This window comes from Fomitopsis serialis, assembly GCF_022376445.1.
Source record: "Fomitopsis serialis strain Sig1Antser10 chromosome Unknown B0H18scaffold_69, whole genome shotgun sequence".
NCBI lineage: Eukaryota > Fungi > Basidiomycota > Agaricomycetes > Polyporales > Fomitopsidaceae > Fomitopsis > Fomitopsis serialis.
The window spans coordinates 44,839-67,648 of NW_025955029.1; the positions used below are offsets into that span (position 1 = coordinate 44,839).

Sequence of the window (22,810 nt, forward strand, 5' to 3'; positions counted from 1 at the left end):
CCAAATATTCAATTTCCCAGCACGTGACATACATACGCATCCAATCATATTCCTAGTAGTACATGTACAGATGATGTACTCTGCACAGCAAGACAAACAATGGGTCTATTCGAACTGAAGAGAAGTCAACCACGGTCCACGAAATCTCCACGAAGCTCTGCCTTGATCATGCGATGCAGGAACTGCATCTCCCACTCGATTGCACCTCTCTCGACGAGGCAATCAACGAAGCCCTGCTCGCTGGGCATCTTCAGGTAGAGCCCATACATATACTCGCGCGACTGCAGAGTCCAGCCATGATGCGTGAGGTAAGAATCGACCCACGGGCCAAATGAAGGTGGGTCATCTGGGTCAGTTTGGACATGATCAACATTGCTGAGGTGCCGATGCGGCACAGGGCGTACGAGACTTGTGAGAGGTACATGGGAACGGGATGGATTTGGCAGAGGTCGTGGCATAGAAGATGTCGATGTAGGGGCTGTCGGGTTGGGCACAATAGATGGTGTCCCACGCGCATGTGGTCGCCCTGCAGTCGACGTGGTAGCTCCGCCTCGGGATGGCGCTCGTAGCTGACTAGCACGCAGTATGCTTGTTGCATACGGTGATGAATGACGGGAAGGTGATTCCGGATCACCCATCGAGTGTGCCTGGCGATCAGTCGGTGTCGCTGGTAAGCTGATTGTGCGTGTGAACGCCGTCGAAGCCTGTGGTCCATGCCGACGTTCGGTCGTACGAATCTGTTGAGAGGGGCCCGGAGAGAACGTGCCGTGGTCCTTCCTCTGCGGTGTGCGCGGCTCTGAGCCTACCGACAATGCTATCAATACATTAGTACAGGGTGAATTATTGCAGTACATCCACGAAAGATAGGACGTACCGCGGAGTGCGTTCAAAGCCTGCTCATCATCGGCAACGACTTGCTCTGGCACCCCACCTGCAATGCCAGCGCAGATCTCGGCCAACACATCCTGTGTGTCAATGTCGGTGCCGCGCAACTTCGCGCCCTTGTTCATGAAGAAGGCAGCTGCAAGTGGGAAGAAGTCGAGTCGGCGATGTAGAGGACCCACGAACCCTTTCGTGAGCTCCTCAGCCTGCCCGGGGCCGTACCTGAGCCCTGTTTATGAGATGGCGAGGGGTAAAAACAATGGAAGACGCACCAACTCTGCACAATCCCCGACTGAGACCCGTGTGCCACACTATACAGCTTGGGATATTTTGAAAGAACCGTACGTGCACCGGGTGACCTCAAGAAGGCGTGAACGATATTGTGCAAGACATGGTCATCGACATTGACCTCGCCGCGTGCATCCGCAAGCAGTGGTTCACATGTCTCGACAACACGTTCTGCGTCCTCCTTGGATCGGCATTGTATCGGGATAGGGAAGGGGTGGGGGTATTTGCCATAGGGCATCCATTCTTGACTGTATTGCAGTTGTCGATGTGGGAGATACTCGACCTCAGACTGACGCACTCACCGATCATGATAGACCCCCGCATGATGACTCCCCAGAACCGCCCACCAGTATTTCGCATCCATTGCACGACGGCGAAGAAGTATCGATGAAAAGGATGAGTGAGCACGATGAGAGCTGATGAGGGATGATGAGAGTGATGAGTGAAGTAGTGAATGGTGGCGCGCGTTGAACGTCGAACGCCAATTGGCGTCCTAGTGCCACTGTGCGATGTTTGGTGTCTTCACCTTCACGCATTGTGGTTCCGCCGAGTCCTAGTGTCGGATTCAAACTTGATGTAGCATGCTTCGTATATGGATAAACATCGCTGTTCACCGTGACCGTGCAATTCGTCAGGAAGACCGAGAGGTCTAATGTACTAGGTGTGTGAATCGCGAGTTTGACATTGTACCAACTTCAATGTTGTACAGCGTATTGCGGAGGATTTCGACATTCACGAACACGACAAATGGCAGAATAACATCATCATGAATAGTTTGTACATTACAGCTAATAGTGTCTACCTCGACGCATTACCCATGAAGTCAACTAGGTTGCCGACATCACCCTGAGTCTCGTCATCATCCTCTCCATCGCTGTCGCCACCGTCGCCGTCGTCACTGTGAATATGATTGTGTGAGGGTATATTGTATGCAGTAAGGCCGGCAGCATTGCCAGCAGGCGACTCGGCCGTGACATTGGGCCCGTTCTGAGCGATCGGCGGATGGGCACTCGGAGAAGGCGTAGGAGGTGGTGCACCCTTGCGACGTCCTCGGCTCAAATTCCCCGTGAACCCCTTCAAGGAGGCAAGCTGGTGGAGCCGCTCGATGTGCCGCACGTTCACGTTGAGGCGCCTCTCACAGTACTCGACCGCAATCCCATGCAGAGGATCTTCGGCAGCCTTGAGGTCCCCGATGACGCGGAGGAATTGATCGTGCTCGTCGGCAATAGCGGTATACAGTCGTCGTGCTTGTACGTTGCAGCGATCTATCTCCTCGTTTGCACGGTCTAGGCGGCGGAGTTGCCGCATCATCTCGCGTGCATCCGGTCGCACCCAGGGCCTCTTGCGCACGTCATTTCGGGTATCCTTGAGCAGTTCGAACTCATCGAGGAAGTTGTAATGCGATACCTTCAGCCAGTCAAGGGGAGCACGCGGAGGATTGAGCTCGGCTGCTGCCTTGTTGTACGAGTTGACCGCGGTACGAATCGCCTTGCATCTTTTCTGTAGTGATTTCGATATGTGTGTTCGCACCCGGTATGCTTCAACGAGTGTAAGCTCATGGTCACTTGTTAGGGTGGAAACATACCTGTTTGCGACAGATTCATCTTGTGCAACTCGAAGAGCCGCTTCACGACGAGCTGCTGCAGTTTATCCAGGGCACGCTCATACGTACGATTTGCCATGTACCTCAAGGTTTCCTGGTACAGGGCGTCCGTGGACTCCCAAGTAACGGGGATACCCATGTGCAGTTCCATCTCCGTACATTCAATTGCAAGGGCACGCTCCCATTCAACGAGATAGCGCCGCTCCGTCTCCGCCTTCCGCATCCGCGACGTCTCCGCATTGTAGTTGACCGAACCAGATTGCGGCAGTGCGAAGGTGTAGCCTGCCGGGATCGAGTTGACGAGCTGCGTAGATGCCTTCTGGAGCTGTGCCCGTAAACTACGGAGCTCCTGCAGATTCTCAACGTACGCCATGGCGTGCACGTCCCACGGAGCTTCGCGCCCAAGCGTCCGGAAGTACTCGTGCTCTTCGACCTGCCATTGCCGTAGCATATCGACTGTGACGTGCATGGAGGACATAGCCTCGTTTAGTGCGAGAGTGTCCGTCTCGATGATGTTCAGGGCCTGGACGTAGTTGTTATAGATCATGACACTCAGGTTCGCGTACTTTTCTGCATCCCACTGCTGGAAGTATTGCTCGATCGCGAGACGGCGGTGGTACGGGGAACTGTATCGCGTAATGGAAGCAAGCTGGTTGGAGGCGCTGAAGACGTGTTCGAGGGTCTCGAGGTCTTCAATGCCCATGCCGACGATGACGTTCGGATGGTGATTGAGCTGGCACCAGTAGTTATGGCTGCACCCGTGGAATGCGTTGACGCAGCATCGAGACCCATGCACACGCCATCGTTCTCCGAGTGAGCTATTCTGAAGTGTCTTCGCGAAGTCGCAGCCAATGTCGTAGCCATTGAGGCATTTTTGCGGAAGCACATCGATAATCTTGGCGGCGATCGCTAATGGATACTTTGCACTGCAATGCAATCAGTAGACAACATGGATTGTAGGGTAGGACACTCACAGCTCGCCGCTCCGCACCATGTTGATCAGCCAAAGAATCATACCATGCTGGCACGCGCTCGCGAAGATACCAGTCTCATCGAATATGCCCCACATGCCCTTCTTATCCTCGGATGCTGATGCCTTCCAGTTCTTCGTACACTGGCTGGGGTCAGCGCCATCGGTAGGGTCGCCACCAGTATCGTCGGGTGGAGCGTCGACGTTGTCATCCTCGTCAGGGTCCTCGTCGCCAGTAAAGCTGACTTGCTTGTGCGACCGGACTTCGTTGGCAAACTGGTCGACGAAACTTGAGGGGAGGAAGTAATCACTATCCCCAAGGACGCGAAGATCGCCGCGAGCCCGGGCTCCGATGGAGGCAATACGTTTCAGCGACATGTTCCCGTCCATGCACACCATTCGTGACCATGTCATCGGGGGCTCATCTTCGAGCTACGAGGATTTTTCAGTCAACAATACAGCTCTCGTCACATGTACTACTTACCTCATATCCGCAGGGGGGACATGCATTCATCACTCGCCAGTCAGGCACATCGCGCCCGAGCACCCTGTCCACGCGCTTCTGCACAGCACGTAGGATTGTGATGTAGACCTCATAGGCGTCGGCGACGATTGCGCGATAGTGGCGGCGATATGCGATCTACAACCTGTTAGTAATTAGACTAGTCAGACGCGCATAAACGCACCTTATAATAGTGGCACATGAGTTTGGCGAACGCCTCGACACTGAAAGAAGCCTTGAAGAGTTGAATCCGACGAAAGAGTTCGAGCGTCGAGAGGGAGATGGCTAGCGTGGGTTGAATAGGTGATGTGCCGAGGTAGCCGTTGCGGAGTAGGGCCCGGGGGCTCGAGGCCTCTTCGTCAAGGATGATGGTCACAGTTGTTTGCAGCGTGAAGATATTGAAGACGTCAATTGTGAAGTGCGGTAGCTGCTCATCGCAGTCTGGGGTGGGAGGCGAGTCTTGCCAGTTAATGTAGGCCTCGACGAGGTCGGGTAGGATACTATTCCAATTTGCGTGCATGCGCTCCACGCGATTGCGCCAGGTCCGTGTGTCCTTCTTCTTCGGCTTCCACCTACAATACCTTTAGACAACACATTCTATGGTCGTGGGGCATAGACATACTTCGAACTCACTATGTCCCGCAGCGCGAGTATGAAGCCCTCGTCGTTCTGCACCATGTCCTCCCACTCGTCATCCCTGCTCTGCCCATTCTGCCCAAGATCATTCATCACGTCCATTGCGTCCTGTACATCTCCTCCCTGATCGTCGTGTTGCAGAGGGGCCGATCCGGGGTGCTCTCCCTCTCCCTGTATCTCGTTGATGATGTCGCGATCCTCTGCCGTCATGTCTGTGATTGTTAGCAGGTCATAAAGGAATCCCGAGAGAGAGCACGACGTACACGAAGCCCGGTCTCTATTCCTCTCTGCAACAAGCCGCCTCTCCTCCCGCAGGTCTGCTACTGTAAGCCGTCGTGCGGTCCGCGAGGACTGGGTGCCAGTAACACTGTATGGCGCCGAGTAGATGGCCCGAGTCTTGGTTCGTTTCGCCCACGACATCGAGGGGATTGGCAAGCGTCAGATAGATGTAGTGGGGTCCGAGGATGTGCGGTACGATGTTGGGATGAAGGGCACAGCGGTGCGTGGGAACTGCGAGTTCAACATGCTCTGGAGGCGCGCAAAGCGACGGAGTCACGAGACTTTCAATCGTGATCTCAGTAGAGCCTTTAGCCTCGTATACAGAGTTCACATGTATTGTATATAGGTCATGAATATCTTGATGGGGGATCTAGGAAGAAAATGCACAAAACTCCCCTAAGTATAACATTATACACATTCAGAACAGTGTATATGCATCTTATATAGGGGTCATAGGTGGCTGTGAAAAAACTCCGGTGAAAACGGACCCAGGGAAGGTGTTAGTCGTCGTCGTTGTGGCCGACGACGAGGACGACAGCGCGCGCGATGGCGCGTGGGAGGCGGGGAAGCGCCGCCGAGACAACGCCGAGGGGAGCGGGACTCGGCCCAGGAGCGACGGCGCCCGAGGGCGGGACGGTGATCTTATCGCAGTAGATAACAGGCCCGATAGCCCCGGCAGCATCTAACACCATATCCAGTAGTACCGGTCGCGAACCCGCGGTGCTACCGGCGGTGGTGGGGATTACGCCTATGCAAGCTTACTAGCTTGACAGGGGACCCCCGTCTGTCAAGCTTATAAGCTTAGGGTATTGGGATGTCGAGGTGACGAAGCGCACGGAGGACGTCGAGGCTGAGCATGCGGGGCTGCTCGCTTGGGGCCTTGTTGGTGCTCATTCTGGAGCACTCAGCGTAGTACTGTACTTACATTGCACAAATATATGACAGTCTTAATGAATGTAGCATTTGTCAGAGTGCAACGAAATGTCGGGGACTCAAACATTCCGAATCGGGAAGGTGTACCTAGGCCCGGACAACGTCAGATTTCACTGATCGCACATCGCGATCGCATTCGCCCGATGACGGGACCCAAAGTGGAAGAGCGCGCAACAGCACCTAATTTGGGTAGGTGGCGCCGCGGCGAGCTCTCCCCGGTGCCGGTGGACCTGGGCTGTCCATAAAGGGCAGCTGCCCTTTCGTGAAGCGAGCGGGGCACCGGCTGCAGTGATTACTGCGCCTTCATACATGAAGGGGCATTGTAAGTACAGGGATTTATGTATGATCTGTTTGTGCTAACAACAGGTATTCATACATGAGCATGCCAGGATCTGGTGGCACTGGCAATAACACGGCTATCACCCTGTCTGAGCTTTGCGTGCCGAACAAGTTCCCGCTGTGGCAAAAGCACGGCTGATGTCTATACATGATACGCGATAAGAATTTGACCGTCCGCGTGATGGTGAGCCTCACCTGTACGCAATGACACTGACTAGATGCAAACTAACACAGGGTGAACGACAGCGCGATCGGAGGAGGGGGCTGACTGGACCTCCGAAGTTTCGCTGTCCGGGCCTGGTGGATCAACGACGAGTGATCCATCCGGAAGTTGAATCTTCATAACCCCATGGGATAGCCATGGGATGAAGAGGGGCACCACAAATGATCGGATGGCCATGGACATGGACTGATCAGGGAGTGTTGGATCGGCATAAAAGGGTCTCGCACTCAAGTCGTCGATATTGGTCTGGATATTGAACCTCAGGGTTACACTCCCAGGGGGTAGGCCGGAAAAAATGTCGTGAGAGATTGTAGCGCGGAAGATGGCCATGTCCGACGAAGCAGTCTCCAGATCTGTGTCGAGGTCCATACCAGCGTCGATGCCAGGCTCTTCAAAATAGAAACCTATGATCATGCGCTCCAGACACGGGCTCCTAAGCTGCATGAAGAGAGAGGAGAGTGTCCCGTGAATCCATGATATGCGCAGTGACGAGGCTACAGTGAAGGTCACATTCAGGGATTCTAGTCCGGTATTGTACATGAGCGAGGGGGTGGTACACTGTGAAACATTAGGATGTCGCCTATAGCATGTGGGTATACACGAGACTCACTTGTGGTGGGATGGTTGGTTCCTGATGTTCGTACCGGCATGTGAACGTGCGAAGAGCTGCCCCAGCCTTGTCGATGGCAGCTTGTAATTTGGGTCCAGGCGCGTCTATGAGAGCAATATCAAGCTCTCGGAGCTCGTGGCATTGGTTCGCAAACAGCTTGAAGAATTTTGCAGCAAAGGCTGAAGGCACCCGATCAAGATAGACATTGGTGAATGCCTTCATGTCTTTGACCACTGGAGCCAATACAGCTTCGTCAGACAAAAGCTCCCATTCTGGCTCGTTCCTACAGCATATGTTTTTGAGTTTGGGGAAGGTACGAAGGAACTGCAAGAGTTGTGAGCACGAGAAGAATTGGGTTGTGTCCAACGACAGCTTGTTAACTTTCGTGTATAAGGCCATGACATTGAGCACGCTTTGGTGAAGCGATTCGATGTGAGCAGTCCCTGAGGCGTAGTCACTGCCAACAGATCCGGACAGTGATAGTGTACGGAGCTTCTGTTGCGCAGGGCTCTGCTCCGCATTATTGAAGGTTGGAGGCACAGAATGGACCGTGATCGAGGCGAGTCGGAGGTGTATAAGACTAGGCAGAGCGGCAATGATAGTCCGGAATACCTCGGCATGGCGGAAGTGACATTGTTCGAGAGTTAACAAAGTGACTGTCACAAAAGACTTGAGGTAGGTGAAAAAGGTCGTATGAAGTCTCCTTGTATTCCAATCTAGCTGTGAGATAACGAGGATCTTTATCGCCGAGAGAATGCATCCGCGGACACGCATAGAAAATGTGTGTGCATACGGCTCTTCGGCGTTGTCACAAATGTTGAGTGATCGGACCATTCGCCCATACCGTCCATTGGCCTTGGACACGAGAATACGCACAAAGTCGCCCAGGGCTGTCGTGCTTCGAATTGTCACACCCCGAGAGAGATGACGCTTTGCAGCGTAATACCAGGCATGGCAGACAAAGGAGCATCTAGAGAGCTGCACGGGCTCGTCCCATAGAAAGTCGGCGATCAGCTGAATGATCTCGTGCAGCAGAGTTGGAGACGCATCACTGGGAGGGCATGATCAACGACCAGGGTATTGATGGGTGTGAACGGATTACGGGACCGTACCTCGTGTAGACAGCCCGTCTGAAGTCAATCCAAATCCAATTACTAGTAGCTTCATCGGACATTTCTCGCGTTCAACGTTGACCTGGCATCACGTTAGGGCACAACGGGAAGTGTGATGCGGGATCAGACATACTACTTGTAAGTGATGTGGCTCAGTTATGTAGGGAAAATGGAAGTTCCGCTAGTGGCCTGGACAGAAGGCTCTCTGGATCCAGACATGCATTAGTATCAAATAATTCGGCAACACCCACGCTCACTTACCTCACGGTCCTCACCAGTAAGACAATAGTCCCAGCGGTGGTCCTGACAACCAGCGCGAGAGGGCGAAGGCAGGCAGTGTTGCGGTAGTCGTTATGGACGGGCGCACAAGACGGAAGATGAGGACTTGCACGACCCAAGGACAATGGTGTCCCCGCGCAGTGCCCCCGCGTACACGTGTTCCAACGCTGTCTTCAAACAGCCTCATCTCGCCAAATGAGGGTGGTGCTTCGATGCATTTCATCTGGCGAAACGCTCGCCGGGCCGACGATTCATCGACCCAGTTGTGGAAAATACGATGCCCTATGTACGCAAGGACAAATTGCAGACCATCGTTAGCATCAATTCTAGCGCGGAGTCGTACGAGGTAGTGCCGACTACTTACGAGGAGGCAACCGCAACCAGCACGTGCAGGTCATCGTGTTTGACTCATCAGACAAGCGCACTCTCTCCTTGTCTAACGGTGTTTAGTAACGGGTCGGAGTGGCCTGCTTGTCGTGCTCCTCGATGGCCACCAGCAGCGGCGCGACGCACCCGTGGCAGCATCTTGCCAGAGACGAGGCTGACGTCAAGTTATAGGCGAGGAATTCTTTCCCTTTCCCGCTCGTTCATGTCCCTCTTCACGACCTGCAACGACCACCGGACGCTATACCTGCAGCATCGCCATGGCCGACCGACCGAGCTCGCAGACGTCTACCGTACATATTGCAGTCGACGACCGCCGGCGCGGCCATGCACCGGACCACCCAGACTCGCAAAACCGCTCCGGGAACAGGCAACAGCTAGGAAGAAGCGGCCCACCGTCACAGTAACGCATCCAAACTCACACAAGCCATACAGTACCATCCTCTTCTACGACGAGCCACCTCCGCTCAACTATACGGGGACTTACGACCCACCCGCGCTGCCAACGACGACGAGAACGTGCGGAGGGACTTGGACGCGAGACGGATGATGGACTAGTGGGCGGCGGAGGGGGCGGAGCATCGGAGGACGGCGAGCGACGGGAGCTGGTGGATACGGAGCCACAGCAGCCGTGCGGGGCGAGATGTGGTAGCTCGCCGATGAGGGAGACGAGAGGGAGGAGGGCTGGGGATCGGGAACGCATGTACATCGACGCCGGAGCCGGCCGTGATGAACAACTCCAGCGACTGTCCCGACAGTTCCCATACGGGATTAGCCTCGTACGCGCGCAGACCGTGCACGACGTGCAGAAGACATGCGTACCATCAGTCAACGTCCCTCCATCCATAGCTAGTAGGCAGACAGCGGGACTACCGCCAGGAAATTCTCCACGCGTGACGCCAGCCACACACCTGGAGACGTGGTTCGACTGTTGCTAACCACGGCACATTCGTGTCGCCTGTAGAGCTCCGGGTAACCAGACACGGTCGATGTGGCGGACCGCAGTGCACGCACAATCAAGAAAAATGAACATTGAACGGCAATGCCATAAAGTATGGTGGGTCGACGGCAGCGGCAGGTGTTGGCCTAGAGGTATCGGTAGAGCACGAGGTGGAGCAAACTGACGAAGGATAGATGTTACGGCATGATACTTACAGTAATAGGTGGGTATACGCGCGTCAGAAGTCGCTCGAGAAGGAAGTTGCTGGAGCACAAATGCGGGCACGCACCATGAAGGCCAGATCAAACAGTGTAGTCCCGGGCAGTAAAGCCGCGTGCATACGGAGCCATGCCGCACGCGTAGCGAGTCACATGCTAGGCCCATAGAAGACCGTCCTCCACTCCGTTAGAGAGGTCTTCTTCCTAGGGGAGACTAATGCTAGGCAGTCCTGAGCGTGGGGTTGAGTAAGTAGAAGTAGCGCAAATAGAGCCACCGACGACACACGTCATCATTTGTGAAGCCGTAACAGCGGATGCGCTTGGGGAGGCTGAACGACATGCCGAGAGCTGATTGTCCTACAGCAAGACATCTACAATGGGCGTGACTGAGTGTCGCCAGAAACAAGGGGAGCTACGACAAAACACGGCAGTAAACCCCGCTGGACTTGCCGGGTGATCTGTATGGCTACTCAGTCGTCGGCCTATGAGGTTATGTGCGCGCAAGGTGATCACCGATAGGTATTCTCCAGCAAGGGAGACAGTCAAGTTCAGAATGAAAATAGGAAGCATCGGCAGGAGCTATACAGAGATCGTATTGAGACGGGGTGGATGGAGGACTCAGGAGGACTCAGGAGGTCACCGCCGCGACAGTCCGTGACGCGCATTCATCACGTGCGGCCTGCGACGTGACAGTTATTTCAAATCGTGTCTGACAATCGTGCATCTTGCTTCTTGTCTACGTATACGGTCGCACTGGCACAGCCCATCGAAAGCAACGCGAAGAGACAGGAAAACTGAGGCCGTTTCAAACAATCTCGTGCGCGCAGGTACATATCAACAGAAGAGATTCATACCAAGGTCTTAGTCACAGAGGAAGTGAACGTGGGGTCACGGTGCTACATACTGACTCGAGGTAAGTACTCATGCAGAGACACAGTTGCGCCAGCGCTGTGAAACGTGTCTTCTGTGGAATATATATGGCCACCTTCCAATATTTCACCCTGATTAGCATGATCGCCATTGGCACCGGTTCGCGTGTTTCCCTTAGAAGCACCAAAAATGGACGTGCAGTGCAGGCCGCGCCAGTGAGCTACAGAATAAGTAGGTGTGCACCCATATGGCTGGCGTACTTACTGACACGCCCACAGAAGCCATATCATGCGAGTCGCCGTATGATCACTTATTGCGCTCAGCCAGGTAAGCCGGCGCTACTGGAACGAGACCTCCAGAGGTGACCGTAGCAAAGTAGGGCCCAGGTCCCGTATACAGTGGATGTCGATGAAGCGTACTAGTCCTGTCTGTCATACCAGAGACGGGATGCGAGTTACAGCATTCTGCTGATCTTCTGGCCGTGGCGCCGGTGGCATACAGGACCCAGATCCACCAAATTCCCGTGGTCCGATCATTCTGCAATCATGAGACAGGAGCTCCATGGAAATGGATTCGTTCGTGGAGTGCGCTGGTGAGTGCCTCTACTATACCCGGCTTTGCAGCCGGAAGAGGGCAGGAAGCCTGAGCATATAGTGACAGTTGGAAGATAGGACGATCTATCTACTGACGCACCTAGGTCGTACGGCATGCACCGTACATGCGCTATGTGCGTGCTACTTAGGTTACATCACTATCACCGTCCCGAGCACGCAGTCTGTGTGGACTCAATACTGATGCGGTCCGAGCCGAGCAGAACAGAACCTAATATGCTTTTAGACCTCGCACGAGGCCTGCTCGAGGTCGTGTGGCCGGCACGATACGTTGCATTCGGTCATATATCATAAAGGGGGGCTACTATCGATGAGTTCGAGAGCCACTTTTGTATCACCCATCCTCTCTCTACGCTGCTCAACCAGGAAATCCCTTCGCCCCCAATTTGCCACATTCATAACAAACTGCCGCATCATCGAAGTCGCTTCTCTGTCGTGTGACGTGTCTCTGTCGCGCTCACATCCATCGATCGCGGTTCTCAAGGAGGTGACTTGCTTGGGTGAGATCTCAACCGCATGCTATGAAGGATATCATCTGATCATTGCTCGGTGCCAGTACAGTGTCTTGACGTCTGCCGCAAGTAATCCGTTTTGACGACATTGGAGTTGCATTGGAGCTCAGGCTTGAGCTAGGTAAGTCCTTCCCAATAAGTTGCGAGCACATATGATCAACTCGCATGACCGTTCGTTAGATGGACTTGGACAACGATGAAGATACGGAGACTACCGACTCCGAGTCGGAGAGCAGCAAAGATGTCATGTCCGAGCCTGGCTGGATTCACTACCAGCCGCCCACGTACTCGAGGCGCGTACCCAATTCTATCCCGTCCTAAGTGTCATCAAAGTCGACACATGCCAATTATGCTAATCTGTTGTGTGCGCAGGCAAGCTTATCCACGCTTTCCCTACGAACTCATCGAGCGCATCATGGACTTCCTTTGGGATGATCCCGGGGCGTTTGCGGGGTGCTGCCTCGTTTGCCACGCGTGGTATTGCGCCACGCGCCCGCTCTTCCCTACGATGACCGACCGCAAATTCACAGATAAGACCAGATTTATGCAATTCGTGAGGCTCCTCGCCCGGCCAAGGAACTGGCCGTATTTCAAGGCTCAGCTCACATCACTTGAACTTCATAGACAGTTCGCGCACTCCTGGGTGATGCACATCCCCGTATGTTTGCTACCGCAAATAATGCGCCTCACGTTCTGCGATGTGGATTGGGCGACTATCAACCCCCACCCTCAGCACTTCCTCCGCCTCTCACATTGCAAAGATTCCCTGCAATTCCTGGCACTTTACCGATGCCGCTTTCGCAGCACACTCGACCTTCGCAGGATGATTAATGCACTGCCCAACCTCTCTGATGTGACCCTTGATGCAATAACATTCCAGCACCCTTCCCCACCGAGGACGGATCTGGCTATGTCCACCGTCAAGATGGCCCATCACAAGCTCCGTGGGATGCGTATCTGGAACCCATGCTATGACGCAACAAATTCCATCGCATCTGGACGTGTTCGCTTGCAGGGCTTTCTGGATCTCTGCTCCGCATACCCAGCTATCAATGACCTCAGCTTTGACCTATGGCATTTCACCTCTCTCCCGGAGATCGAGGACTATCTACGACGTTTTCGCAATTTATCTAGCTTGTCAATACACCTAGACTGTGCAGATGACACGTACCCAGATCTGAAAAGCGCACCAGTTGATATGGCCGCCGGAGGGCACACAGACCCAGTCCATCCACTTCGATACTCTTTATCGGAAATCAAGATCGGCTTCGTGTCCTCGAGATGCGCGTTACAGTTGCTGACACTGGTCAGTCCGCGAACATGCCATCCGAGACTGCGGACATTGGTTATCAAGCTCGCGGACCCACCATGTGCAGAACTTATAGCGAAGGTGACCAATATACTGCAGATCTCAGGAGCTGTACTCGAGGCGTTCGATTGGAGGCATGGGTCTGGTGGAGGTAATGTTCCACAGCGCTTACTGTGTCTGTATCATGCTTGCTCACCGACGTAAGCGTAGCCTTCGAAGCTGTACCGCGGTTATCAGCAAACACAGCGCTGAAGGAACTGGACATGATCCTGACCCTTCCCTCGTCGCCGCAGATCATACAAAGGACTCTCGAAGCCTTGCTGTCCGACATCACCAGCCCGCATCTGCGAAGAATTTCGCTTTACATCTGGCTCAATCAATCTGATATCATCCAGGACGCGAATGAGGTCCGCTCTGCCTCCCCAGCAGACACGACGAAGTATATCCCCACATTCCACGCCATCCTTTCACGCGGAATCTATGCACAGCTTCCAAAGAACAGCGTTGATGTCCGATTTGACCTGTGGGGATCAAGCCCGGAGGTTAGGCACGTCGCCGTGATGTCTCAGGTCAAATCCCACTTGGTTATTCTCTTCGCACCGTGGTTGTACCGTGGAGTTCTGGAACTCACGTTCAGTCCCGATCCTGACATCGCTAGAATCTTCGGGTGAGTTTCATGCTGCGTCGTCCAGAAGATTGGCTACGACCTGCTCAGTACGCTGATCAGCTCAATCCAGCTGGCGTCGCCAGATCAGGTACTCAGGACCGTCGAATAACCCGAGGACGTAAATCGGGGAGTGTAGATGTGGAGTGTGCGGAGGCAGCGGGAGCAGCAGACGATAGACGAGCGAGTGCAGAACGTCCCGCGCAATGTTTGTATGCCTTCGACTCATCATCTATTCCAAAACGCTACGCTAGAAACACGGGTCTCGGAAAGACAAGCACAAGCTGAGCGCTGAGCACTCACGTCGTGTCTTTGTCATGGTGTCGCGTCAAGTAGTGTACACTGATCTCCTGCAGGGCTCCTGTACCTTCCAGTCGTAAGTCGAGACGATGACTGGCCGTAGGGCACGCGCCGCGAGACACATTCTACGTATTGCCATCCGTCACCGAAGGGAACCGTCCTAGCGTGGCGACCAATCGACTCGCAACAGTCCCGGTATGCACGACTACTGACAACACGGGTCAATTGTGCGTCATGAACAGTTGAGAGATCGAAGTCGCTCAATGGATTAGGCAGGCAGTCGAAGCCGAGCGTACGTGCAGGAACACGATGCTGACCACGAGTGGCAAGAGATGTTATACCCTCTTGTAGGTCAGATGTTCACCGACCAAAGAGCCAGGACGCTCAAGGGTTATACGCCGATGTAGTACCATGAAGCGGCGGGTCGCTGACCAGACTTTTTGGCGGGTACGTACTACAAAGCGGCTGAGGAAATCAGTGCACTTGAAGACGGTGAGTACAATACGAGAATTCGATACTGGCGCGCGTGTGGTACCGTGCGGCTGCAGGCTGGAACGCACGACACAACGGGCTCCCAAGGATGATCATTGAGGCCTCGTGAATTAGAGCGAGACGCCGAGACGCAAATAGCACCTAGAATACTCAGCTTCCCGTCCACACACTCCATGTGTCCCGGATGAATACGAGCTTAGAGAGAGCCACGGTGTATGCGCCGTGCACACCATTGAAGAGCGCAGAGGAGAGGGTGTTTACGCAAGTCAGTTGCTTGTAGACCGCCCGAATCACCGCCCGCAACTGCCAGGAAGTCGGAGTGCCGCGCGCTCGAAGGACTGATTCCGAGATCAGCTTCGTAGACACAGAAGCGCAATTTGACCACACATACAGAGAACCGCAGATTACGCACCACGATGCACAGAGCTGCGACTCAGTGCGAGTACCCGGGATACGCAGAAGCCAGGCTCAAGGTCTGGACTCCCGTGGACGTCTTCATTTTCGTAGGGTCCCAGCCCGAGTTGCACGAACCTCGCGGCGGCGAAACGTGCGAGCCAAGTATGCGCACGTTCGTCATAAGAGAGGAAGCTAACTCGCGAGTAGCCTCGAAGCACACCAGGACAAAAAAATACTCGTGTTACGCACCTCGCATGCAGTCGTATACACGTCAACCGACTTGACACAAAACAGGGTCTCGCGCCGTCGGCGCGCGTTTGAAGAGTCACTACACGCAGTCCACTGTAATAGGGATTAGGTGACGTATGATTATAAACTTCAAACGGGCTGAAATACTCACTGGGCGAGATATCCCGCCACCCACTCCGTCGCGGTATCGTAACCTCGTAGGTCGGTTTTCGGCGAGAGTGGACGGAGAATACGATGCCTTGTCTCCCCGTAGATACGAGGCACCGCATGCATGCGCTGCAACGCACTCGCCGAGGTGGAAGGAGGGACGATTGCAACTGTCACGGGGAACGTCGCTACAAAATATACCTAGTATACGCACCTAGTATGTAGCCATCGTGCTGCTCGCCTTCAAGACCACCTCGCGAGCCTTCTCCGCGTATCCGAGGGTATCGACGAAAGTTGCTTGATAGTCGTTGATAGGCCAGCCCAACACCGACGGCCCCGGTCGGCAGACGCGTTGGCGTTGTACGGTCTCCGGGTCTCGGGCGTCCTGATATCTTCTGCGCCTACTTACACGCAAGCTGGGTATCTCGGATTCACAACTCGTCCGGCATGCACGAGCTGTCCACTGATGAACGCAGATGGCACGATCAGGGACTGCGTGGTAGCAGGGAGAGGCGCATGCATACCCAACATTAAAGCAGGCAGACTCCGTCCGCCCATCCTCCTCGATCCCAGCTGTGCGATCATAACAGCTTGTCGGCGTAGAGCTCAGACAGAGCGTAGTTGACTCCGAACGAATGTTATGAGCGACGGGCGTGCCAGTGGTAGGGTGTTGGTCTGGATTGATGCGCCCGCGTCGCGTCTTGGTCACTCGCGTCCAGGTCGTTCTCCGGCGCTTCCGTTCTCTTGATCACCGCCGCCACTACGCTTTTCAGTACTCAGTCGCCGTTTGGCATCGTGCACCTCTATGTAGTCCGCCGCGCTGGAATCGCCGGCAATGCATCCAATCCCTCCTCTGGTCCGACCTTCGATCCTGCCCTTCGAGATCAACATCTAGGATCAACATACGCTGCCCTCGGTAGTGACCGGTATCCAGAACACTGACCACGACGTCACTAAATGGCTGCGTCTGCGAGATAAGTAACACACGCTTAACGTCGTCGACCTGGCGCGTGGTCGCCAAGCTGGAGGGCACTACGCGTTATGCACGTCACTAGTTGTCGCCCATCTCTCCCCACCCTGCTGTCCTATACGCCGCACGCGCTTCCCGCCGGTACGTACTCAATCGTACTGGCAGCTACAGCGTCACGCGGACTCGCCGGGCCCATCGAGCGGTTGAAGCTGCACGAACGCGTCGAACACGAAGTGAATCTTTTCGTACAAGTCAACCGTGGAGGGTCAGCGGGGTGTTTCTGTGAAGGAGCAAAGCGGGTTTTGCAGCGTACGCAACTCGAGGTACAGACTGTATATACAGTTGATTTGACTTGAACGTACAGTCTGTTCCGGCCATCACGCGCACCGTGGTTGATTTATTGCATAGGCATACCGCATAATGTATCCATCGCTCAGCTCGCGCATATATGCGCGCGATACCGATCATGCGATGTCGCGATCCAACATCATACTGTGCGCGTTTGTCATTCTTTTGCTAGAGAGGCAGATGCTGATGATTTCGAAGGGGCGGTCTGGCGAGAAGCGAGCTCAGGCGTCTCCTGACTCACTAACCTCTGGTGTATGCTGTTCGTCGTTTGCGGTGGCGTCGCCACGTCTTTACAGGCCTAACAGCATGGCATCCGTTCCATTGCCCCATCCAGGCTCGGTTCAACAGCCGCCCAGCCATCCCACGTTTCCCCCGACTGCGTGCCGTGGCCCTCGCAAATCTCAGTATCTGCGAAATCGATGTACCAATACAAATTCGCACTGGTTCACTCTGCAAACAATACCGCAATGGCAGCAATCATCGCTACAGAACGAACAAAATGGTGCATCCGAGTATTTCTGCCGTTCATGCTTGTCCCGCATCGACGTCTGTAACTAATGTTGCGCTGGTGTCATCTGCCTAGCATCGACCGATCGCACTGTCGTTTTCTCGACTGGACGTACGTGTCAATCACGGCCTCTTCTCGTTCAAGAGCCATTCTAATCACTCGAGCGACTAACGAACACGGCGGAGGTGCGCCATGACGCGTGACGGCCCGCATATAGACCCGTCACTTGCAGTCTCAAGTCCGGCAACGTGGTGATCGGAGGGACGTGTTAACTCTGGCGTAGCGCGAGATGTTGTCTTCCATCGGCGAGCGAGCGGCGGAGGTCAGCGCGGGCTTGGTTTCGGAACGGACGAGGCTCGTGGACGACGCGCAGGGGTCCAGTCCAGAGGGGAGAGGAGTTAGGGCGGACCGATCAGCGACGTGAGTGCTACGCATGCTCTCGATTACTGGATCACTCCTTCCTCAGTACTCTTTATGTGTAACATCTGTTGGGGAACTTGACGCACGTACACCCTATTGTCAATGACATGATGCGATGTTCGTTCACCGATCAAGTTCGTGTTGTCCGTATCCAAGTCCGCGATTATTCGAGGAACAGTATTGTTCCTGATTCGTACCCATCCATGTCGACGTGTCCTAGTCTGGAGGTAGCGAAAAGGTGCCCCGCCGTCAGTGACTACGAGACCATACTTACGCTTGTATCGCTATAGTCGTCATCTTGTCTGCACACACGATGCGGAAGCTGAGAGTGATTCTGAGTGATGTATGCGGCCACGTAACTCGAGTTGATCACTGCCCCAGCGCAGATGACTGCGCTTCGAAAGTATCGATTGTCCCGCTAAGTACCATCATGCGAGAGCGCTGCGTGTATTCTTAGGTGAAATGGTACTACGTGTACATGTGGTGCATGGGTACTAGTACTATCGAAATGAATAATTCCGGAGACATCGGCAAGAAGTCTGCTGACTGCGACGACAGAGGACCCGAAGTCGAGAGAAAACCGCGCACTGCATACAGCCGTTTCGTCAAACGCGAGGCGCAAGGACGAGACATGGTCACGCGTGGGATCGAGACTGGTACGAGCAGCAACTACTAGTAGACAACAAAGAAAGACAAAGATGAACATGATCGACCGAGTGGATTGGTGTTTGTAGCGTGGACTCCGGTGCCTATCGTCTGAACAGAGCTCTGGGAGCGAAATCGACCGGAATGGGCGTAGGCTCGGAAACGAGAAATTGATGACTGCGTTCGAACGTCGTCGATGCTCTAGGATCCCCTGCTTTTCCTCATTTATAGTTCGCAGGATCGACGCTATAGAGCCAAGCGTGCAGCGAGAGAGGTCGCTCAACTCGTCCTCCGGCACTTTCTATCTCATGCACTGGGTTCTCCTGGGTCCTAGATACGCGATCCATCAGGAAGTTCCAGCGCAATGACTCCACGAGCCAGCCAAGGACTAAAGAGGGGAACGAGGAAGGACTTGACGGTAGCCGACGTGCATAGCGTTTCTGCAACGCAGTTTGAAGCGTGTTCTTGGTTCGAGCCCATGCTGACGCGGAAGGTGACAGCCGCATAGGACAACCTTGCAAATACGTTACGGGAGAGAGCGGCATGAAACGCTGCAATGGCCTCCGCCGTGATCGCGCATGCGGAACCGTCTGTACCGTGGAAGGTTAGGAAGGAAACGTGTGCGCTTTGCAAATGCGTGCTCCCAAGTTGCGTGAACAGGCTCAGGAGAGTTCCGTAGACCCAAGGCATGTTCAGCGACGAGGGAGAAGTAAAGTCTATGGTCAGAACTGCCAGACTGGCGTTATATGACAGCGAAGGTGGAAGACGGCCTGGAACATGCTGTACGAGAACGTCCGAGTCAGTATGCGACGCGACTGGCACGCGCACAGCGACTCACATGGGGAAGGAAAGCATCAATCCAACCAGGGTGACTCCATTCGAACTCCCCCAATGCCGGCCCGGAATCTCGTAGAATTTGGCTGATGGTCTGAACCATTGCGGATGAGGGTGGTTCCAGGAGATCGATGTGCAGCTCTTCGAGCTTGCGACACTGCTGTGCAAATAGCTCGAAGAACATAGAGGCAAAAGCTGAGGATACTTGCCACAGGTGGACGGAGGCCCATGAAATACCAGCATTCACGCCTGTCGCCAGTGCGACCGTTTCAGCCGGGGTCATCGGAGACCCCAAGTCTTCTGGCAACAGGTCACCATCTATACGCATGTTGCGAAGGGCCGGGAGCGCATAGACAAAAGAATGGAATTCCGAAGCGGAGAGGAAACCAGTATACCGGAGGAAGATGGTGTCCACAGTTGTGTACGACGAGAGAACATCGAGCAGACTCGAAGCGAGGTGCTGCCTGTCACACATCCCCAGGGGACATTCACAACCATCGTAGTCCCGGAGGTGTATCTCACGGAGCTTCTGGTTGACAGCAATAGGGGAGCGAGGCGGCGATGTGCTATCCAGGGCTACAGACTCGACGGCAATTGAGCGAAGACGGAGGACTTCCAGACCAGGTAGAGCACGGGTGATCATCCAGATCTCGTCGGCACGGCGTAATCGACATCGCCTGAGTGACAAGCGAGTGACGGACGAGAAATAGGAGAGGTGAGTAAAGAAGGATAGGTGAGGCCGTGCGCTTGTCCAATCGAGCTGCGAGAATTTGAGGCTCTCCAACTGGGACAGTAGACGTCCAGGTATGCGCACCGGAAAGGTATGCGCAAACGGCTTGTCCGGATGGTCTTCGATGCGCAGGGAATCAAGTGCACGTCCATAGCATTTGTTGTGCTTGGACATTAGTATCTCTACGAGATCACCCAAATCCCTGCTACTTCGGATGGTATACCGGCGAAGGTGATGCCTCGCGCTGCAATACCAAGCTCGGCATACGAGGCAGCACCTGGCGAGCTGTACAGGTTCGTCCCACAGGAAATCGATGATAAGGTCTATGAGTTCTTGCGTGAGGATTGGGAGTGCGTCGCTACTGACACAATCAGCGGACTAAATGAAGATAGCTACGAGAATACGGCACCTCGTATGGATGGGCGGTTTGTAGCGAATCTCACGCCAAAAGGATTTCATCATCATCTCATAAACAGCATTCATGTCCCCGCAACTCGTACCCGAGTCACGACACTCGTGTTTCGAGGTCCTAGACGCAGGCAAGAGTCAATCAACACAAATTCGTATATGGATGCTTCTGGAGCATCATACATACATTCGACCGATCGGTAGGGTCAGGTGTTTGAGAGGAGCTAGGCTGAAGCGGGACGAGCGACAGCGTCAGATGTCGATAGTGAGGATGCGGGGACGAGAAGGCGAGAGCAACAGCTCCTTCCCTCTACGTGAGATAGAGCATCGCCACGATGCGATGAGGGCGTGGTGCCCTCGCACGCGTACACGGTGATCTGGGCGCTACCACGCGAGCTATGCCGCGTACTGCCACCGTTTGCATTTGGCCAGATCTGTATTAGACAGGGACGTAGCTCGATGACCACGTAGACGGCTTCTAGTCGGACGTACTTTGCTCACGGTCATACCTCAAGATCCGCCTCATCCGTCTTGTACAGAGCACTCCACGATATTGGGCTTCTCAGACGCAGAGCTATCTGGGGAACGTTGGTCCCGTACAGAAGCGACCGAACGAAGCCAAAGTAGCATAGGCCGGACGCCACGGGTCGGTCGTCGTCTTCAACTTCAAGTTGCATCTCGGTCTGCCATGAGCGGAAGGCCAGACATGCGGTTTCGCTTCTGGCGAGCGAGACCGGCGTAGGACGTGAAGACTCACTACACCGCCGACGATAGTCACGACCAACCCTAGTAGCAGAGAGGCAAGCATAAGCGACGGTATTGATGTTGCGCATCTAGGCCTCGCGCGCGCGAGCTGGCTTCCGAGTAGTTGTGCAGTATGCACCGAGGCAGCAGCATTCCAACCATTGATGAAAGACTGCGACACGTGAAGGAGATTGTGAAGGAACGCCAAGAGGCGAAGCCTTCGGTCGAGATATAAGCTGGCGTTAAGTATCAAATCACGCCGCATGGCGATGACATTGAACGAGAGGCTACTATCGTAGGTGAGGCTATGAAGCATCATGTGCACTCACAGAGATCTCTCGTCCATTTGGCCTCACGGAGCGCCGCATTGGGTCTCGAGACAACGGCTTGCGCATATCTGCCAACGTCAAATGAGCCCAGCTCCATACGCGCATAAGCGAAGCCGAGCACGCACCAAAGGCATCCTCCTCGTCCCACGAGTTCCGGCCCAGCCCCAGACTCCCATAGTACTCCCGCACCCTCCGGTATACGCTGTACCCCAACCCCTCGTACATGCCTATCGCGACGTCGTTCGTGCACCGGACGTAGAGGTCCACGAAGAACCCGCGATAGTTCTTGCCCGAGACGCGCTCGAGGTAGTCGATCATTTTGCGGGCGAGCGAGAGCCGGCGGTATTCGGGCGCGACAGTGAGGGCAGTGATGTGTCCGTGCCATTCTGTGTCTTGGCCTTCAGCCTTTCCCAGAACTAGTGTAGGGCGTAGGATGTCAGTACCTCTATCGGAAAGGACGAAGAATGAACGTACTGTAGCCCATCATACGCCCGTTCGGAGACTCTTCTGAAGAGCACAAGTCCGGCCAACGCGACAGGTACTGTAAGTAGAAGTTGATGCCATACTAGAAACAAACCCATTCAGAAGAGGTTTTCGTTCGGATAGCGAGTCGAATCACGGTCTCCGTCCACAAATCGAGGTTGCTGAATATGGTCAACGTACGACCTGTAATGAAGCGCGCACTCTCATATGTGGTTGAATTTAAACATATCCGTTGCTTTGAACGGTCTTGTGACGCTCATGTTGAGAAAAGGTGCGTGGCGATACGGTTGGTAACGATCTGGTCAAGACTGGTCCCAGTCGAAACAGGGTCGACGAGGAGGTCGACGAGGAGGAGGAGCCCGATGAATCGATCGTCGGCAGTCTCCGGAATATGGCGCCCGCTGTAGTTCGAGTTCCCCACACCTTACACATCGCAAGACTCAGTGCAGGACACACCTAGCAGCCATCCCGCTCCTTCAACAACTTCTCTGGAACCGTCGCTACCACATCCGATCTGACTGCTAGACACAGACTTCGTCCGTACCCATCCCAATTTGGCAACTGTTGTCACTGTACGTTCCTTGCTGTTCTATACATAGACTCCGACTCGGACGGTTCTTCTGTAGCTCGGTTTGTGTCAGAC

General features: G+C 54.4%; 6 protein-coding genes across 6 annotated transcripts; 2 read left to right on the forward strand and 4 right to left on the reverse strand.

Annotated features, from left to right (window-relative positions):
- Nucleotides 1–1,968: 1,968 nt before the first annotated feature.
- B0H18DRAFT_881127 (uncharacterized protein) lies at nucleotides 1,969–4,765 on the reverse strand (the record flags this gene model as incomplete). The annotated part of the gene is made up of 6 exons (XM_048040825.1): nucleotides 1,969–2,708; nucleotides 2,756–3,699; nucleotides 3,748–3,956; nucleotides 3,990–4,175; nucleotides 4,198–4,383; nucleotides 4,430–4,765. 6 exons carry the CDS (start codon nucleotides 4,763–4,765, stop codon nucleotides 1,969–1,971), a joined length of 2,601 nt encoding a protein of 866 aa, XP_047890146.1.
- An 895-nt stretch (nucleotides 4,766–5,660) lies between these two features.
- Nucleotides 5,661–7,664, reverse strand: B0H18DRAFT_1121961 (uncharacterized protein; the record flags this gene model as incomplete). Its single annotated transcript, XM_048034430.1, has 4 exons — nucleotides 5,661–5,842; nucleotides 6,648–6,657; nucleotides 6,707–7,213; nucleotides 7,266–7,664. 4 exons carry the CDS (start codon nucleotides 7,662–7,664, stop codon nucleotides 5,661–5,663), a joined length of 1,098 nt encoding a protein of 365 aa, XP_047890147.1.
- A 4,575-nt stretch (nucleotides 7,665–12,239) lies between these two features.
- On the forward strand, nucleotides 12,240–13,911 carry B0H18DRAFT_1024334 (uncharacterized protein). The gene is made up of 5 exons (XM_048029693.1): nucleotides 12,240–12,312; nucleotides 12,372–12,484; nucleotides 12,564–13,642; nucleotides 13,697–13,719; nucleotides 13,775–13,911. Exons 2-4 carry the CDS (start codon nucleotides 12,372–12,374, stop codon nucleotides 13,702–13,704), a joined length of 1,200 nt encoding a protein of 399 aa, XP_047890148.1. The 5' UTR covers nucleotides 12,240–12,312; the 3' UTR covers nucleotides 13,705–13,719; nucleotides 13,775–13,911.
- Nucleotides 13,912–17,264: 3,353 nt separating this feature from the next.
- Nucleotides 17,265–17,716, forward strand: B0H18DRAFT_597204 (uncharacterized protein). The gene has a single exon (XM_048038715.1). It carries the CDS (start codon nucleotides 17,373–17,375, stop codon nucleotides 17,622–17,624), a length of 252 nt encoding a protein of 83 aa, XP_047890149.1. The 5' UTR covers nucleotides 17,265–17,372; the 3' UTR covers nucleotides 17,625–17,716.
- A 1,118-nt stretch (nucleotides 17,717–18,834) lies between these two features.
- Nucleotides 18,835–20,957, reverse strand: B0H18DRAFT_597288 (uncharacterized protein). The gene is made up of 5 exons (XM_048038716.1): nucleotides 20,799–20,957; nucleotides 20,613–20,732; nucleotides 20,288–20,564; nucleotides 19,478–20,233; nucleotides 18,835–19,419 (listed from the first exon to the last, which is right to left on the reverse strand). Coding segments are annotated over exons 1-5 (1,605 nt in total). The 5' UTR covers nucleotides 20,801–20,957; the 3' UTR covers nucleotides 18,835–18,969.
- Nucleotides 20,958–21,643: 686 nt separating this feature from the next.
- B0H18DRAFT_1024340 (N-acetyltransferase) lies at nucleotides 21,644–22,394 on the reverse strand (the record flags this gene model as incomplete). Its single annotated transcript, XM_048029694.1, has 5 exons — nucleotides 21,644–21,752; nucleotides 21,810–22,100; nucleotides 22,156–22,249; nucleotides 22,304–22,328; nucleotides 22,375–22,394. 5 exons carry the CDS (start codon nucleotides 22,392–22,394, stop codon nucleotides 21,661–21,663), a joined length of 522 nt encoding a protein of 173 aa, XP_047890151.1. The 3' UTR covers nucleotides 21,644–21,660.
- Between the last annotated feature and the right edge of the window lie 416 nt (nucleotides 22,395–22,810).